Below are 19256 nucleotides of genomic sequence, written 5' to 3' on the forward strand. Positions count from 1 at the left end.
TTACCTTCTATAACTAATCTCTTACAAAATATAGATATTAGTACTATTATTCAGTTAAACACAAGTGTAATTGATTTGTTACACATCGCCTTAAGAATCATTGATTTACAAAACGAACTTTATTTCTTACGTTCTAGAGTAGAAAACAGATAGTGTGGCCATAGAAGACATGCATGCTATGCAAATAAACATACCTACTACTAAGTAATAAACATGTCTATACCACTGAAGTACAAACGGAAAAATAACGTTACTGACAACAAAGCTTCCAACCAACTTCTAAAAGAGATATAACTCTATAGATGTTTCCAATTCTAGACTTCTACTACTAGCTCTCAGGCAGAAAGGATAGATGATGGCAAGACCTTAAACTAAAGTTGTCGACAGCCTCAACGGGTCAGTGTCGTCTTTGTCCTGTCACAATATGCAGATTTATCCCATCCATATTTACATATCTGTGACTGGACAAAAGTAAGCGCTTGCACACTTTCGAGTACGCATGCGCGGCAACAGCAATTGTGGGTAATATGTCAAAGGTAGTTACGTCCATGAGGCGTTAACAAAACCGTCTGGATATTGTAATGCAAATCGACACAATGGTCGAGATGTTGCAAGCCAGAGGCCTTCCTTCACCTTTAACATATTACCCACAATTCCTGTTGCCGCACATGCGTACTCGGAAGTGTGAAAGCGCTTATAAGCCTACTCGTAGATTCGAGTACGCATGTGCAGTGTCAAAGGTAAAGGCCCCGGAGACGTCAACAAAACCCGTCTGAACATCGTTATGCAAATCGAGGCAATGATCGAGACGAGAACTATTTACAAGTCACGAGCCTTCACCTTTGACACTGCACATGCGTACTCAAATCTACCGTAGGCTCATACGGCAGCGACCTGTTAACGTCCATTCTTGCTGCCCTGTATTTTCGTCTTGACGTGTGTCATTGCCTCATAAACCTTGCCGCCCTCCTCCCCGCACACCAGCTGCAGCTCTGCCTTGGTGAGGCTGAAGAGCTGTGTTCCCGTCAGAACTCCGAGGTAGTCCATGGCGTTACGACTGAAGCCGTTCTTCTTCAGCCAGATGCGCACGTCTTCAGTGGTGGAGTCATAGGTCAGGTCACTAGGGTCATAAGTCAGGTCCCTGGGGTCAACGGCCTGGGTCACATGTCCTGCAGGAAAACATTACGCAAGAGAACAAATTATCATGTGTTAAACGTAGATGAGCACATTGCTAAATCAATTATGTTTCAGGATGTTTTCCCAGGGTTTCAAGGCTATTGCTGCTGCATTCGATTGTCCAATACATACATTTAAAACCGTTGTATCATATGTATCACATCATATTATCTTATGTTATTTATACCTTCATGTTTGCACATATAAACTTTACAAAAGTCAACATAGGAAATCTAGTCCTACACTATTCTAAACACCCGCTCAGAAAAATCAAAGAGCATTTCCGAATCTTTGAAAATCATCCCGACCAATCGAACCACGTGAATCGCATTGAAACTCAGATTCGTATCAGCCATTTCCCGACAAATCGCTTTCTAACTTGCGTCAACGACTACATCTGACCAAACAACCTCGCCAGTGAGATGGTGGAAGGTGTCAGCTTCCAAAAGATGTTTTCAGATTGACAATTTTGGCACTTTGGAAGTGATTGAATCCGCCCGCGATTTAACTTCTAGTTTCTACTACTTTTCTCTAAACGTTAAATCGCGGGCGGGTCAAATTACTTCCAAAGCGCGCCAAAATTGTCAATCTGAAAACATATTTTGGAAGCTGACACCTTCCACCATCTCACTGGCGAGTTTGTTTGGTCAGATGTAGTCGTTAACGCAAGTTAGAAAGTGATTTGTCGGGAAATGGCTGATACGAATCTGAGTTTCAATGCGATTCACGTGGTTCGATTGGTCGGGTGAAAATGACTCAAGATTCTACAAAGTAAATTGCAAATGAGTTCTTTGGTGGCATTGTCGTGTAAACGCTGATTTTATTCTCACGAATACTTGTACGTCTGGCAATCTTGTTGTATTATCTACATGCAGTTCTTTTCTTGCTTGTTCATATTATTACTGTAGTTTATTATTTGATTGTGGATCGGGCGTGGAACAGAGGCAAATGGCTTAGAAATAAGACGTTTTTCAAGTTACACCAATGAGGTTAAAACATAGATTCATAGATCTATTTTCTAACCTCCTTGGCTTCGTTACACCCATGCCACCAAAAACCCAAATCTCTACTGCTCTGTTGCCGCTAAGTCACTACGTGGCGCAAATCTGGTAGCAAAGCATTTGTTAGTTTGATAAAAAATGTTTTTAGTACAGCGCGTCTAAGTCTACACCGAGGGTCTCTCGGGAGGACGTGTGATACCTGGCTCGTCAACCTGGGTCCCCTGGCTCCTCGATCTACGTCGCGATCCTGAGCGGGATTTTGACGATCTTGGTCGTCTCTTCTGTTCCGACCGTGATCTCGACCGTGATCCCGACCGTTTATCCCTGCTTTTGGATCGTCTGCGGGATCGTACACTGACGGCTTCTTGTAGTATACGGACAAGAAATTTATTCGTAAGGACAGGAAACAAAGATGGCGACCCCTACATACCGTCACCACGCTATCTTTTACCTCTAGCGAAAGCACCATGCCGCCCTTGTCACCAACTAACTTCTGTAAAATAACTATCGGTGTTAGAGTAGCTACGTGGTCGTGTGCTTCTCCTTACGATCGTGTTTGCTTGCATGTTGTGGAGTCGTGTGGCTACAGAAATTCTTTTTGATGGGTGGATGTGGAGTTGGGTGATCCTGCCGACAACGCCACTGTCTCCGAATCACCATGGAACAGTGCTGCGCATGTGCGACTAAAAATTGTGCGTTTTTCTTTTCTTTGCAGTTCGTCGCGTTCATGTGCGTTTCTTTGGCGGACTACAACGATAAACCACCAAACACAAGGCTGTGATCCTTTTTTTCCTGCCAACACGATCGAAGAAAACGAAAACAAGCACCGCAAAGGAGAAGCATCAGGACCACAGGTGGTTCAATTGGTCAGTTGATAAAGTGGGTTGAGATGGGGACTAGCACGGGTTAGTACCTGGTTCGGACGGTGGGACTGAGTACGTCCCCACCGATTCCCGTGCCACAGATGGGGCTCGCTTACGGCTACGGCTACGGCTCCGACTGTGGCTGGACCGCGCCCGTACACTGCTTGCTACGCTGGTGGCTCTACTCGTCTTTTCGATGGAAAGTGGGGGAAAAGTGTCGAAGGCAAATGGTATATGTCATAGTTGTTCTTTTACTTCGTTCTATAGATCTACGTGTTCATGTAAAGAAATGTAATTAATGTTAATTGTTGCATCTTAGATATGGAAGACATGTAAATATCGATAAAGTGTACACTAATTTACTCTGAAGCATGTCTACTAAAGTGCAGACTAGATTTGCAAGCAGAAGTTTGGACTTGAGAAGTACGAACCACTGCAAACAATCTTTTTGAGATGATACTTCTTCTATAGATTGTATGGCATTCGTGATCTTACAGCAAGCAATCTACGCAAATTTACAGTTAATAGTATATCATCTTTGCGTTGATATATATTTCGGAAGAATCTTACATACGATTGAGAAGAATTAAGAAAACAAAATTCAGGATGAGAAAATTGATTACCCCATCTCCTAGATCGATGAAGCTTGACGGAACGAAGCCTTCATCTCCGCTTCTATTGCGCACGCGCCACCAACGCTGGCGTGACGCGTCTCTGATCTCCAATTTCTCCCCTTTGACGATGCTCAGCTCGTGAGAGTTGCGCGCGTCGAAGGACACCCGTGCCTTACAGCGGGGTCCGCGTGTACCGTGTCGGGACCCGTGTCGGGAGGCGGACACAGAGTGATACCTGGGGACGTAAAAAAACATTAGCATCATGATCATATCGTAACCATCATCATCTTCATGTGGTACTAGGCTGAATAAAAGTTCTAAATTGGAACTATGAGGCTCCAGAAGTCTTACTGAGGGACGACTGCGGTGTGAAAGATTTCAAAAGTGTCCACCTTTCCATTTTTGGGCGTCATCTAAAATCGACGGTTCCATCTGCAGCTGGGACGTCACGAAATTTCTTTGAATCAAACCGGCTTTTGCTTTTAATTCCTCGACATGATTTTCCTCCCCATCTTACTAGCACTTTGCATCATGACATTTTGACCTTTTCAATGAGATACTTAACTTAAGATAGAATTTCATTCTGAGCACATAGTGGTTTAAGAATCAGAATGGATACAAACCTTTGTGTGTTTGTTGTAGCCATCGACGTCAGGTCATCTTCAATCCGATAGCCGTTCTGTTCAAACTGAAACACATGTTCCTCTGTAGACTGTGTATATAAAACGACACAACACACATTTAGCCACTACGTAAAAGACAATACTTCACAAATATAACGTCTACTTGGGAAAACTATGAGCTTTTCTTTAACCCTAGCTTCCATGATGGGAGATGTTTAATTCGACTAGCACTGCAGTAAATGCGTTAAAGCGGGAAGAAACAGCGAGATTTCCCTCCGTTGTAGTTAAAAGGGGCTTAATGCTACCAAACTGGTGAAAGCCAATGTAGCAAGCCCCCTTGTAAGCTTTAGGCTGAAAGGTCTGTTTAGGGGCCATGTTGCCTTATAGGGGTTGTATAAATAATTAACAATGATTATTGACTATAAATCATTAACAATGTAAAAAGTCCAATCCTCAATTCCTCCGACAGAATGACAGTACTAAGCTAAGATAAGTTTCCATTTAGACATCTTTAAAAGAAAATGATATAATAATCACCAAGCTACCTACGTAAACAATAGTTATCACATCTTCCTACTTTAAAAGCACAGACAAATCATCCAACTTTGGAATGTCTAGTCTAGGCTCGACAATTTTCACGTTTAGTATGTGTCTGTCATATGAAGCAGCAAGCAAATTAAATGGCAACAAATCTTGGATGACAAACATGTTGTAAAAAAGTACAACAAATTGAAAAACACAACCATTCTCTAAGCAAGTCTGTGTCCAGGTAACGAAAGTTGACCATGAGTGCAACGAAAAACATTGGTGGCTCAAATGCAAAACAAAATCTACGCACCGCCATGGACGTCCATGCTAGTTAGGCTCATGCAGATCTAATAAGCAAGTTTACCAATCAACGAAATCCACTTTAGTTTGAGTGGGTTGCTCAACCACGTGCATCATCAGCGTTAGTCGGCGGGACAAAAAGTGCGTGAACTTCAGGTACCCATCAAGGATGCACTCGGGAGATTCAGCAACAAAAACCACGGCAGCGAAGCGGCAGGCAAGCAAAAGGAAAAGCCAGTGTTGTGGACAACTGCATCTAAGTGGGGTTCCACCACCGAGAGCACCTTTTCCGTAACGCTACTCGCCGGGACGGTCGGGGCCTGTGACGGTGGCGGTAGTGGGGGTGGGCTGGAAGGTTGCGGTGGTACCGGCGGTGCGTGATACGTCAGCTTTTCGGTCTTTCCCGAACGATCTGTAGCTTCTGATACCCGCCGGCGTCGCATCCTCTCTACTGGGGGAAGGGGTAGATGCTCGGCCCGACTGGGGCGCTTTTCCATCCGCCGATACACGATCTGAAATCACCCCTTCCTGGTCATTTTCTCTCCTCTTTGTCTTTTCGCATCTTGCCAAATGACGATGTGCTTTACGGGAATGCTATGCGTGTCTTCCATGACATGACACGCTTCCAGGCAAAAAGACCATCCGATAGATTTCCATCAAGAGAAGCCACGATGATCATTTGGCCCATCGAAGGCATCAGGCTTATTGATAAATAATAGCTTTTTCGGGAACAAATCTATCGGGTAGGTCTTTTGTCAAGTTCATGACACAGAAGCAACTCCACAACAAAAACAATCTCTACTTACCGGCTCACTGATAGGTAGCTGCTCCGGTTGGGCGTCAAGCTGATCCAGTCGGTCAAGGGACACTGCTCGTTGCTAGTGTTGTGGAATAGCACAAATAATGTTTCACTCTAAACATTGGACAATTGATCCGTTTGAAATATATGGCTTTGCATGCTTCGTGTGTGTCCCCCTGAATGCACAATGTAGACATAGGTACGTAGAAGGACTCAACAAAAGAGTTCCTGATATATGGCCGCAACAAAATGCTTAGCAGATGACTTTATGTTAATGACAGTTTGGCTACTGGTACGTTGCTGACGGTTAGCCATTCAGTTAACAGGATAAGCCAAAAAAAAAGTTACTCAAGCAACTGGATAAAATTTTTCAATGCCTGTTTCAAAATTATATCCAGTTGCTTGAGTAACTGTTTTTTGGCGTGAATACGAGTACCATTTTCTCAAACACGACCTACAATACATAAACATTAAAAAGACAGTAGAAGAAGCTAAAGCTAAACAGCAAACATATCTCTGACACCTACCATACTGCTTTCAGCTGCCTTTGGGACGACCCGCGCGGTGTGAGTCGCGCCCACGGACGGCAGGTCGGGGTGGATCGGCAGGTTGATCTCGTCGGCAACCTGCGCAGGCGCCCAGCCGTCCCGGAACCTCGGCAGGTACGGGGGGACGTACTCGTCGTACGGCCATTCTTCCCTAGGGGAGGGGAAATGGTACTTGTGTTTAACGATTACAATTTCTAATGTAATTTGTATGCATATGTCATGTGTATGTATAAATTAGTACTCAGCGAAGAGTAGTGAAATATGATATATACATATATATGTACTCTCACTAATGGAGGGCTTTCAAACAATGAGCAATGAACAATAAACATTATGTTTTGGATGAATAAGCAATCATTGATAACATATTCCAATCGCAGATCCTGAAGGACAGACATTGCAAAATGGTAAAAACATGTCACCATGAAAAGATATTCCTGTGGTACATGCTTTCACAGATATTCCGAGAGGTACAATTTGAAAATCTTTTATTATGATCAGATCTTTCACAAGTGGTGAAATTGCTCTTTCTTTTATATTTATAAAAGCTGAAGTTGACCTGTTGAAAATTTGGTAAGTCTATTTTTGTGTTGGAAATGACGATTCACCTTTGATCCAGAAGGTCAATGCAATGGGTTTTGCAAACACTTAACTCAAAGACTTGTGCAAGGTGACAATACTCGTGAAGGAAGGAAGAGGAGGAGCCCATCTGTGATGGCTAGGGCTATGGCATCAAAGTTCGTAAAACAAATTAGAAACGTGCTTTAAGATTAGAATAAGCTTTTGTGTATGTGAAAGGAAGACTGATTTTTATTTTGGCGTACTTTGATTTTCTGCAAAGTTTAGAGTGTTCTGGTACCCAATAGTAATGTGCCATTGGAAATACATCGGGTTGAACCTCACCTTGGTGTTGTCCAGGCCGGTCCGAGTGATCTCCAGAACGTGACGTCCTCTGTGACGGTGGCGGTGGGGATGAGTCTGACGGCGTCTAACGTCAGCAGCGGGGACACGACCTGTCGGGGGAGGTCCGGGTCCGGGCACGTCTGCACCACGCGCCGCAACATCCCGAACAGCATGTGGATCAGCTCAGCTGCATTCGGGTTCCTAAAAACAAACAATGTAAAATATTTCCCCTGTACTTTCACATAAACACACCATGATGAGAATACGCTAAAATCAGTTAACCAAGCAAATGGATATAGTTTTGTAAACGACCAGACGAGGTAGAAGATGCTACCTGAAACGTCTGACCGTTTCCAGTTGCAAACACATATCCAGTTGCTTGAGTAACTGTACTTTTGTGAATCTTATTACCGGAATGTGTGACCTTTGTCGATGCATTATAAGAATACTTCGTAAGTTTTGAACATTCCATACCAAATCAGAACAACATTTTGCAGAACAACATTTTGCCTATTTGTTTTTGTAGGTCCAGGAACGTGTGTTGATGGCGTACCTGATATAGGCTCTGACGCGAGTCGCTAGGTTGAAGGCGTACTTGAACTTTCCCAGAACGTCAGCGTAATCACTGATGTTGGGAGTCGGGGTCATTGCCTAAAGAGAAGATAATGATTGAGATATACATCCATGATTAATATTTTCTCTCACTCATTTAGTGAGCAACAAGATATGGTGATTTTGTTACTTAGGAATCATTGCCTTCCTGTCGCCATCTTGGTGCTATACATTCCACCAACATGGCGACGGTGGCTATATATAACATCCATAGATTATGATGGTAGAAACACACTATGAATAAAGATGTGACTCACAGGGGGCGGCGGCACGTATTGGACCTGTTATTGTTGTGCTTCCAGGCTACGTTTACATGTCTCTATCAGTAGGTCTAGCCCTTTGTAATAGCCACAGGCTAGTTTGGCAGCCCTGGCTGTGCGTGCTGAACAGCCAAACCAATAACTAAATAAAATAAAACAGGACTCACAGGGGGCGGTGGCACGTATTGTACGACCTGTCCTTTCCCCTTTCTCCTCTTCTTGCTCCTCCCGCGGCCGTACGGAGCCACCTCCGGCCGCTGCATGTAGACCATCTGGTCCAGATCTAGGGAGAACTCCTCAATCTCGTCGATGACGTGATTCAAAATGTCGACGTAACGGTCGGTCAGGAACTCGTCCTTGGTCTTGGTCGTTGGCCCGGAGTCCAGGTGCACAACGTTCACAATCTCTTTGTTCGCGTTGTCATAGTAACGGTACTGGTGGGACACGTCCTGTGCGGCGATTGGTGGTTCTGCCGCCGGACCGACGAAGGGCTGTGACGCGGTGGAGACGGGAGGCCCGAAGCTCTTTGAAACGTAGCTGGTCTCTGTGGGGCGAGATGGGGGATAGTAGGGAATAATGGCTGCGGGCGGACCCGTGAGGGAGAGCGGGGAGAGTTCGTCATCCCGTACGGAAGGAGCACGGGCTGGGATGACCGGTAGGGAATTCCGTAGAGGTGCCATGTCGTACCCGTTCAAGTCCTGTCCGTCCATGGCTTTAGATATCTCGTTGTTGAGCGCGTCTGAGGGATATTCGTCGCACTGAAAGACGAAGAGCTCCTCCTTCCTGGTGTCTGGGTGCTGGTACACCAGGAGGAGCAAGTCCGACAAACTCCCGGGACCACGTGTGGAACGGTTCATCTGGATGTACCTGGGGTCGAGATTTTCGAGCAGTTCTCCCGTTCCCATGTCAACGAGTCTGACGTCATCCCCTACGTCAAGAACGGCGTCCTGGATCCAGAGTTCTCCACGCGCCTCCATGCGGTCCAGTCGAAGCATTGCCTCTTGAACAGAGTCTTCCTCTTTACCTCGCTCAACTGGAATGGTCATTAGGTGCTGAAAAGCCAGAGAAGAACATGTGCAAGTGAGGTACAAGTGTATTAACGTCCGTAAAAACGGAGGTATTGTTTTCGATGTGTCTTTTTGTTTGTGTTAGTGTGTGTCCGTAGTTGAGTGCCAGGATGTGAGAGGGTTAGATATTTGAGTTGCTAGATGCGAGGGAGACTAGATGGTGTAATCGGAGACTGACAGGATGGGAAAGTTGACCGCAGAGTTCAGACTTTTTCTTGTAAGAATTACTTCTACAATCACCAAAGGTAGCTGTTAGATTCTCGTCCCATATATGGCCAATCGCAAGAAACAAACAGAGATGTGTGCACCATACCTTGACAGGATACTGGGCAGTCCTTGCCACCTGGCTATCCCCGTAGGTCGCCATTTGTTTTCTTCGCTCTATAAATGTGGGGACAAAAAACGACATTTTCTGTGTCAGGTAGCCAATAAGACACTACGGTCATTCAATCAGAGTGGATAGTTACTTGGAGGCCTTTAAGCTGCATCTATCTATCTATCTATCTGTCTATCTAATAATATGTATCTATATCTAATATAGTATCTATCTATCTATCTATCTATCTATCTATCTATCTATCTATCTATCTATCTATCCGTCTATCTATCTATCTATCTAATTTAATCTATCCGTCTATCTATCTATTTAGCTATATAAACAAATATATCTTTCTCGCTCTGTCGCTCTGTCGCTCTCTCGCTCTCCTCCATCTCTCTCTCTCTCTCTCTCTCTCTCTCTCTCTCTCTCTCTCTCTCTCTCTCTCTCTCTCTCTCTCTCTCTCTCTCTCTCTCTCTCTCTCTCTTGTGTATGTTGATGTCTTATCACCGCCTTCATGACGCTAGTTGCGCTAGTATTTACGAGGAAACAAAGTAGTTCAAATTCCCCCTAAACATTCACCTGGCGTATTTTACTCACCGTAAATATCCCTCCCGCTTCTTCCACCGTCTGATATCATACCCACAGAGCCACGGCGGCCCCTGTAGATAGCAAAAACAGTTGATTTTGTAAAACGTCGCATCACTCGTGGAAGTCAGAAAACAACAGAACAGGTAAAGCAAACTAACGTTGTGTTACACGATGTAGCGGTTTAAAAACAAACAAACAAACAAACAAACAAACAAACCAATTGCTAAAAAAGGCCTGTAGATATGAGGATATAGCAGTCTTTACGCATGGAGCAACATCTATCAAAAAGTGTTAGGATGTAAAAGCTATTGAGCGTGCCAAGTTATCAAGAGCACCCTTATGACATTTGAAAAAAAAATGGCAAAAAATCTGTCAAAATGATTTCAAATGATATCTAAGACAGATGCTGTGTATTGCACTAGAACACATAGATAGTATTGAACAACATATTAGCGTTGGACATTGCATCGTTGGGGGGTGCCTTTTGTAGAAATCGACTTGGCCCTGTAAATTCCTATTACGTCATTACAGCGTCAAAAAAATTATATAAATTATCGTCTTGTAATAAGGCACTTGGAGAAAAAAAGAGACATACAAAACGCTAAGCACTAATTAAAAGCAGTATTTTAAAGACATCCACAGATGTCATCAGCCTCATCTTGCTCCATACATTTGTATGCGGTTTGACGGCATTTGTTAACTAAAGTACGCCCGTGACAGAGCGTCGTCGGTATGACAAATAGGCAACAAAGAGAAAAGGGGCGTCGGCAAATAACAACAACAAAGATATCCCGAAGTCAGGTCACTGACATTGTGCAGCACGACAAATTACCACAGGTCAGGTAACAGCAAGGCATAGATTAATCAAGTATGAGGTTTGCTACTGTAAAACCACTTGGCAAATGCTGACATGCGTTTCAAGATTAGAATACCTTGTGCATGGTAACATTTTAAAGAACTGTATGGCTGAAGAACGTGCAACAATGCCAAGGTGTACGGATTCTAGATCAAAGATAGGCCCATTAGCAGTAGTCCGCCTCAGCTCACATATCATAATTATACTTCTATAACATACTTACTGTAAAATTTTTATTTGTGCGTCCATATTGACTATCAAAAACATGTCTCACTGAGTTCCCAAAACGATCAGAGACGTTCAAATTACTACAATCGAAACGCTGGTCATCAAATTTGGTCCCAAAAAAGTAAGGAAAAAGAAAACAGTTGTACAGTAGAAATCCCTACCTTCTACGTTGCAATTTGGAGGATAGTGTCTCTGCCTGCGCGTTCGTTTTTCTTTCCTCTACAAAAACACCGTACGGAACACAGACAGATCCAAGCGGGTCCACCCTAGATGGTCTTTAGAGACAACGTCCCCATGTCCCTGCCGCGTGCGTCCATGGAAGTTTGGAAATGACGCAGCTCTCTCCGTAAACAACAAGGCGTTGGGCACATTCCCCTCATACCAGAGCGCACCCGCCTATCTTGACCCGACCCTTTAACCCCTTACGGTAACCTCAGGTAAGTTGTCCGACCAGTTTTCACTCATCAGAGCTTTTACTAGTATCTAAAACCCAGTAAGACCCCCATTTCACTAGCCTCCACCAGGCCTTCCTACGGGGGTATGGATCATAGATCTAGAATTTGGCAAAAAAATGAATGATTGGCCAGTTGAGTCAGTCCACGATAAGGTATATATTTCCCCGCGGAAATTGCGCTTGCAAATGAAACCGTCTGGTGGCCAAACTTCCCTGGCAAATATTCTCCCTATATCTGGCGTAGTTAGTCTGGTGGAGACTATCATTCCATAAGGGCGGCGACCTCGCTGCGATCGCCCTGCGACCGAAGGTTTTTTTTTTTACTTCGGTTTTTGACAGACAAGGACGACGTGTCACTGCACTCAAGTTCTTTTATAACTTATATTAACAGTGCTACGTACAGATAACAACACACCCATTCTAATTTTCATACACCTGGGCGAAGTGAGGAAAGTCGTGTAAAGTGCCTTTCCCAAGGGCACAACATCGGTGGCGTCAGGGAGATTCGAACTCGGGACCTCTTGGTTCTGAGTCGAACACCCTGTCGTTACGCCACACGACCCCACACCGAAGGTTTTCACAGAGCACTCAACGAATGTTATAGAAAAAAAAACCTATCTTTATGCGCTTTGTCATCCTTCGGTCAGTCTTTCACATTTTCCGAGATAATCCGATTATGAAATCAAGGGTTACACAGATCCAATTTATGTCACAGTGAGGTTGCAGCGCAATCGCCGTCTTGTGGAATGGGGACCTAATGCGACACCACAGAATAACGTGTCGTGTCAAGGAGTCGGATTGATGAAATTTGATGATATAGTCTTTGTACAAAATAATGTAAAGAGTTGATGATTATTCGTATCCCGTAAGGAACAATTACTGTACAGTAAGTATGTGTTTAGTATGTCTGAATAAGGGAAATAGGCTGCCTTTTTTATTTTCAGCCAAGGAAATGGGCGCTTAGCCTGTGTTTACACAAGCTCTCGGCCGGAGGTTACTGACCCCTGGCGGTAACAGGACCGGCCGGCCGCTAGGAGCGCGATTTGTCAGGCTAATGGGCGCTATATTATCATCAAAATGAGCACCTTGTATCGATAAAAAAAAAACATCTACATAGTCCTGAACATTAAAACCCAAACCCAAAGTGCGATTAGTGTTCCGTCAAACTATTCAATAAGATAAATAACAGCTTAGTGTTTATCCAGTGAAGCTAAATGATACCTTTTGAAATTCCGTGTGAACTTTGACTTAACAGTCTACACAATGATGATTGAAGTTACTGATCTAGAAATGGCAAGAAGGTAATTGCCTACAGCATAGTCCAGAATTGTAGCAAGAGAAAAAAAAACTTTATCTACAGTGAGGCACTTTCGGTGAAATAAAATAGAAAAAAAGAAAGTGACATCTACTATCTATTTCTATTTTACCTCATATCAAAATATAACATAGATAGAAAGGATTTTAAGGTCAACATTCTTGACAAAAAGAAAATGGGGGCGACAAAAAGAAAATGGGGGCATTTTTGACGTGGCACTACGAAAAAGGGTCAAGAATCCTTTGATCCAAGTTGATATACGCTGAGCTTCTTGTTAAAAAGAACTCTTATGAGCTACTGTTGCCATTGTGTCGACCATATCATGGGGCACAGCCACTGAAATTAGGTGTGGGTGTGGTGACACAGTATTGTATGACGTATAGATAATAACATGATCGTCAGATCATCGTTTAGATATAGTCTTCTGAAGTAGTATGAGCTTGCATTGCAGGGTAATTATTATTACTTGTTGTCGTATAGTGCTTAACTAATCATAACTCTAATTTGAGAACAGATGATATCGATAAGTGAATATAATCGAAAAGTACAAAAACGCAGTAATTAAGCGTTCATTACGACCACAAATGTATTAGACTAGGTTCTAAGTTGGCCATAAATTATTTAGTGTCAGCAATATTCTCAAAGCACTCTGCCTGTTGCCGCCTCTCCTTGGACATCGATATCTATACTTATGCTGATAGAAATAAGTAAAGTACCTTTTCAGATAATCTTCTATATTTATGTTATATTTTTGATGCATCGGATAATGCTCAATATAAGTCATGCTATCCTAGTATTGTCCATTCTATTATTATTGAGATACTATCCATTCAAGGATCAGGCATATCATGCATTTCTACTTATTAGCTGATCATAGAACTATAATGTGAAAGGGGAGTAATAATTTATCAATGAGAGCCAGTTGACACATTCCAAGAAATTACCAAGTGACCTGTAAGTAACATGAACTATGAACAGCATTTCTTCAAATTTATTTCGCATAAAGGACTGAATATATCTATCAACACTGGCTAACAACTAACGGCTTATTCCTTTTTACTTAATGTTTGTGGACATTAACGTTGAGGAAATTTGAATGTACAGGGCATTAATAGTGATCATCATAAAAGATATTACTCAATACAAAGAGGCATCTATTATTCATGGGAAGAAAATGATGCTAAAGTAAGGGAAGATCGGTATCTAAAGAATGGAATCTGTATTTGGGAAGAATTCTACTTGGTGTCTATGCATAGTAATCCAACTTAATGACATATTCTTATTAGATATATTCTCTGGCTTTCATCGGGATATGTTTACCCATAATAAAAGCTCTGCTGCTGGACACGGAGCATAGCTGACAGTTGCTGGATTATCATATTTATATATCAGTACCCGTGAGTCATATGCAACAATATTCAAAAATACAATAAAATGAATATAAGTCTCAATGTACAAAGTATATGTGTATGATCATTGTAACTTAATTGATGCCACATATAAGATTGTAAGGCATAGTAATGTCATTTGAATGTGATTTGGCCTGCCCTAAACGGGACATTACTTTGCCGGAGGGAATTAGAATCTTGTGTGTGTCATTTGGATACTTAGGTTCTTCTATGACTCATATCAACGATATGTCCGGAATGTAGCATGGCATGCCAAATGAGCTAAAAATCTAAAGTCAGGGCATTGCTGTTTCTCTTATCTTTGCTTTCGTCTTATTATAAAGCTTATTATCAAAGTCTCAGTTGAAACAGTGGACACTTTTATAGAAAAAATACATACACACATACCTAGTCATCCAGTCCTCTCAGAATGCTCAAATATGTCCTACAATTAGCTCTCTATGGAGCCATGTGGTAACTACATTGCTATACAGAGGTGCACAACCCAAACAAATGTTTGCTTACGTCTCATCAAGGCAATAGACGCTTTTAGAATACACACCTACCCTTCTGGTCTTCTTAGAATTGTCGAATATCTCCTACAATTGGTTCCGTAGGGAGCCATGTGGGACCTTCATTGCTACAGAACCCACACCCCGAATACGTTGAGTGTACGATCTCTGTGCATGTATAATGGCTCTACTGTTGTTTAACGTTTACGCTAGACCTCCACAGGTAGTAAGCTCAGGTGACACTTACCGAATCGCACTAGAGAAGTCGAGATCCGCCTCGGATTGGAAGTCGTCCAGGGTCGGTCTGTTTAGGTATTCATCATAATAGACTGACGCGTCGTCATTCGTCATATCCGGTTCTGCTACTCTACGCACCTGGGATGTGGTGGGAAGTATGACATACTTGCGTTATGATAACATTGATGATGACAACCATGTTTATGTCAGAGAGAGAGAGAGGTAGAGAGAGAGAGAGAGAGAGAGGAAGAGGGAGAGAGAGAGGGAGAGAGAGAGGAGGGAGAGAGAGAGGGAGAGAGAGGGGGGGCGAGAGATCTTTTATTGCGCAACAATTGAAACAGGTACAATGTGCATACATGGAAGTTAAATATTTGCTGATATCAAACAATTTTAAAGAACTGGTATACTTTATCAATAACATTACAGACAACCAACCTAACTATGCATGCTTATACCCTAGAACATTATGTTGATATAATAATTTGCTGCGTCGGGAATTTATAACATTGTGATATGATATCAAGAGACGCATCACGAGTGGCGTTATCATTTTAAGGTAAAAAGTTGTACAGATATCATTTCTCGTATACAGCTAAAACATGCTGCCAGTCAAATCTGATTGTATTTTGTCCATGTGATCTTTTTCTATTTTGTTAACACATCAAATACTTGGCCAACCATAATCTCTCATTTCTAAAAGTGAATTATGCGATAAGATTACAGCGTCATGATAGTACGGGAGGATTCACAAGGCGATTGTTGCCTAATCGTAGTCGCCCCCCTCCCTTGTGAAATACAAATATGGCTTTCCAATTGAAATGTGTTGACAGCCTACCTAAAGAACTGGCAATGTGTGATTAATAAGACACCTTTTCTGCACGCGATTGTGGCATCATAAATAATGCAAACAAAGCAAACGACGTCAGTATCAATTTTGTATATAGGAATGCAGAGGACAATTCACAATACAAGACGGCATTCACCGAGAAAACATAATGAACGCATCAGAATAATTGTACCTTACAGCATACAGGCGTTATTTCATACTTAATGATATATGTGTGGACCATCTAAAGAGACAAGTCGTTAAATCGTCCTTGTCGTTGCAAGGACTCTGTGTCAATTGTCCTTGGTCGTAGGAAATTGATGATTTTCATGCGAAAATTATTGGTACTACAGTGGTAACATCGGGTGATAGCAGTTTCTACTGTCCTTTCTAATAGTATATATTTTTGTGTTTTCCTCAAGCGTAGTGTCTGATTGTTGTTGTAATTAACGAAAGAGTGTCAAAGTGAATTTTCTAGAATGCACAGACAACTGGCAGGTCATTGTAGGTAAACAGTTCCTGTCGTGACCTTATTTGATGTCTGGGTGCGCCTCTGAAGACGACAATTTACAGCTTACATGTATGTTATCGCACGTATTTGACGTAGCAAAGATTGCGAAACACGCACACACGATGAAAGATAGTTAAGAAAGATCTACTATAATGATGAGTTGGTCTGCATCCAGTAATTCAAACAATGGTGAATGAACCAAAATGTTGACCCCTCCCCTCTGAGTCAAATTCCTGAAAGGTTGCGTCCATTGTACCAGTAATTACAGTGTATACCGCAAAATTGGCATGGAAGACACCGTGAACCATTGACATTCGCTACCATCAGATTACCAGCTGAGGTGTTGCCACGACGACCACCTGTCAACTGTCGTCTGAAACGCATGCCTATCAAGTGGATTTTGCAAGAAAAAAAGAAAAACTCACCAAATACAACGACGCAAACGGCAGTTTTATGAAGCCGGGCCTTGTTCCGGTGGTTTCTTAATGGTGTCCTTAGTGTGAATACTTTAGTTCTCACACACATAGCCAGAACAACCGGTTTGCGATGAAGGGCTCCATTATTGCAGACAAGGCTAGGTGATCACGTGACCTTTCACTTCCGGTAGGTCATCAGCCACCTGTGATGTGAATGGAACAGTTTGAAGGAGCCGCTATACAAAAGCAAGGCGATCCACAAACAACTTTTTCAAGCTAAACGATGGTGTAGAATAGATCAATCGAGACCTTAAGCTAGGAGTGAAATTGTAAAAAAATGATTCAGAGACGGTTTTCTTTGAGGCTAGAATCGGCTTGTGGTTGGATATACAAGTGTCTTGTTTGATTGTTTGAGAGAGACTGAGGAATTACATAACATTTCCGATGACTTGAATGAGATCAAAGCTGGGAACCGTTTTTCAACCAGGCAAAAAAGGCCTGTAATTTTTACATTGAGCATCATCGTTCCCTTCTGACTCCGCTGTGTAGCGTTTAGGTACATCAAGGGCAAGGTCGGCTTGTCTGAAAATGATAATGTCAGAAAAGTGTAACGGCAGTTCCATAGCCTTTTCGAGGCGGTAGGAGCAGTATAGGTTGTTATTTACTGTGCCTAGGGTATCTTAAGGTGAAACCCATCCCTACATGTGTACCTTAATCTCATACTAGTTTGTATTTCACTGAATGATTCTGTCGTGATGCATTCCGTACGTCAACTTCATTTGCAACTTCGTTTTTTATATCTTCTGTGGCATGTTCACCCATATTTTAGGTCAGCGCCTAACTGATTTCCTTAACAGTCTATCAGTTTTCTCGTTTTTGTTTAGTCTTATTTTCTGCTAATGTTTGTTGCTGAAATTGTCAGCATCTCAGAAATGCCATACTGACATAGAGCAACAGCGCCATCTTGCGATGAATAAAATACTAGCAGGGATCTGTGGATGACCTGGACAATTCCTAGGAAAATTCACCGTTGTCTGTGATTGTTTTTTTCATCATATTAAATACAGTAATAAAAGCCAAAAGATATATGATTTTTATCATGGAAAACGTGCTCAAAATCATGTTGCCTTAATTCAAATTAGGCAACGAAGGTTTGGCATTACTATCAACTAAAACAAATAACATTTTTACTTGCTTTTAGACAAAGAAAATAACAATTGATGAATGTTAGACATCGAGGTAATAAGATACGCGAAAAAACAGTTACTCAACCAACTGGATGAAATTTTGAAACTTAAAATTGTGAAAAGTTGCTTCAGTAACAGTTCTTTGGCGTAAAGACAATAACAATCTGACATTATTCACAAAATGTTATTACCAGAAACGGAAACAGCAGCCAAATAAAAAAGGCAGTTTTAGAGTTTCATCGAAATAACTACACTCTGGTGTAAAATAGGTAATCTTTTGGCGCTGATAACATCTGTGCTCTTCGCTTCTTTGTCCAGAACCCCCTTTTAATGCGTTAACGGCAAATACGCCCTAATTTGGGACTATTTGTCCACGCAAGTATAGCTGTCTACAGATATCAAGACTACAATTATATTTCATGCCATTTACCTGCAGGCAATGCCAAGAGATTAATCACCAGAAGTAGAGACGTCATCTAATTGTGTGTTCTACGTCACAGCCTCGACAGACAAAACTTTAAGCATCCCTTTGCACGGCAGACGGATCCTCGTGACGTCACAGGTCCTGAAAGTACGTCGTTGTCTGTCCGACAATGTTTTGAGTGTCCAACAAACAGGTTAGAAACAAAAACATTAAGCGATGAAATACTGAAGGATTACCTTTACAATGATGATTGAAGAAATGCTACTGACGAAAAACAAACACAATCCAGCATGTTAATGAACCTAGAACATTCCAACTTAATGGATTTTGCATCTATCAAGACTTCTACTTTGCTTTTGTTTGTTTGTTTGTTTTTAATGCTACATGTAACACCATGACTCATGGTTGTAAGTTCTGATTGACCTCACAATCTTAACCGAAGGACACATGTCCTTGAAACATACAACTTGTACGAAGAACTATAATGGGACAATAAGTGCTTGCTAGCTATTTTTGCTGTAGTATGTGTGTATATCGAACTGCACACATATATTACATACATACTAACACACGCAGAAATGCATTCACACATATATGTGCGCGCGCGCACACACACACACACACACAAACACACATAGAACATAAATCCATACAACACATACATATACACCACACAGATTGACACACAGACATCACAGAGA

General features: G+C 42.1%; 1 protein-coding gene across 10 annotated transcripts; it reads right to left on the reverse strand.

The window, feature by feature from the left end:
- Positions 1-613: 613 nt before the first annotated feature.
- LOC136421364 (epidermal growth factor receptor kinase substrate 8-like protein 2) lies at positions 614-17093 on the reverse strand. Of its 10 annotated transcripts, none has more exons than XM_066408611.1 (15): positions 16954-17087; positions 15202-15329; positions 10211-10272; positions 9608-9675; positions 8395-9279; positions 7909-8006; positions 7356-7556; positions 6432-6603; positions 5912-5983; positions 5390-5617; positions 4278-4366; positions 3664-3889; positions 3091-3229; positions 2377-2538; positions 614-1169 (listed from the first exon to the last, which is right to left on the reverse strand). In XM_066408611.1, the coding sequence occupies exons 2-15, from the start codon at positions 15303-15305 to the stop codon at positions 898-900; spliced, it is 2778 nt and encodes a 925-aa protein (XP_066264708.1). In that variant the 5' UTR covers positions 15306-15329; positions 16954-17087; the 3' UTR covers positions 614-897. The 10 variants fall into 10 exon arrangements, with proteins under 10 accessions (XP_066264708.1, XP_066264707.1, XP_066264709.1 ...); XM_066408610.1 differs by having other exon boundaries at positions 2377-2541; XM_066408612.1 differs by having other exon boundaries at positions 2377-2541; positions 5411-5617; positions 16954-17086.
- Positions 17094-19256: the final 2163 nt, after the last annotated feature.

The sequence above is a fragment of the Branchiostoma lanceolatum genome, chromosome 16 (assembly GCF_035083965.1).
Source record: "Branchiostoma lanceolatum isolate klBraLanc5 chromosome 16, klBraLanc5.hap2, whole genome shotgun sequence".
Classification (NCBI taxonomy): Eukaryota; Metazoa; Chordata; class Leptocardii; order Amphioxiformes; family Branchiostomatidae; genus Branchiostoma; species Branchiostoma lanceolatum.

Excerpts from the sequence above, each read along its gene's own strand:
- LOC136421364 (XM_066408610.1), bottom strand. The coding sequence starts at position 15,305 with ATGACGAATGACGACGCGTCAGTCTATTATGATGAATACCTAAACAGA. Across the intron at positions 9,676-10,210 it reads AAGCGGGAGGGATATTTACG|AGCGAAGAAAACAAATGGCG; the intron begins GTGAGTAAAATA and ends CCACATTTATAG. Across the intron at positions 1,170-2,376 it reads GACCCAGGTTGACGAGCCAG|GACATGTGACCCAGGCCGTT; the intron begins GTATCACACGTC and ends GTTTTCCTGCAG.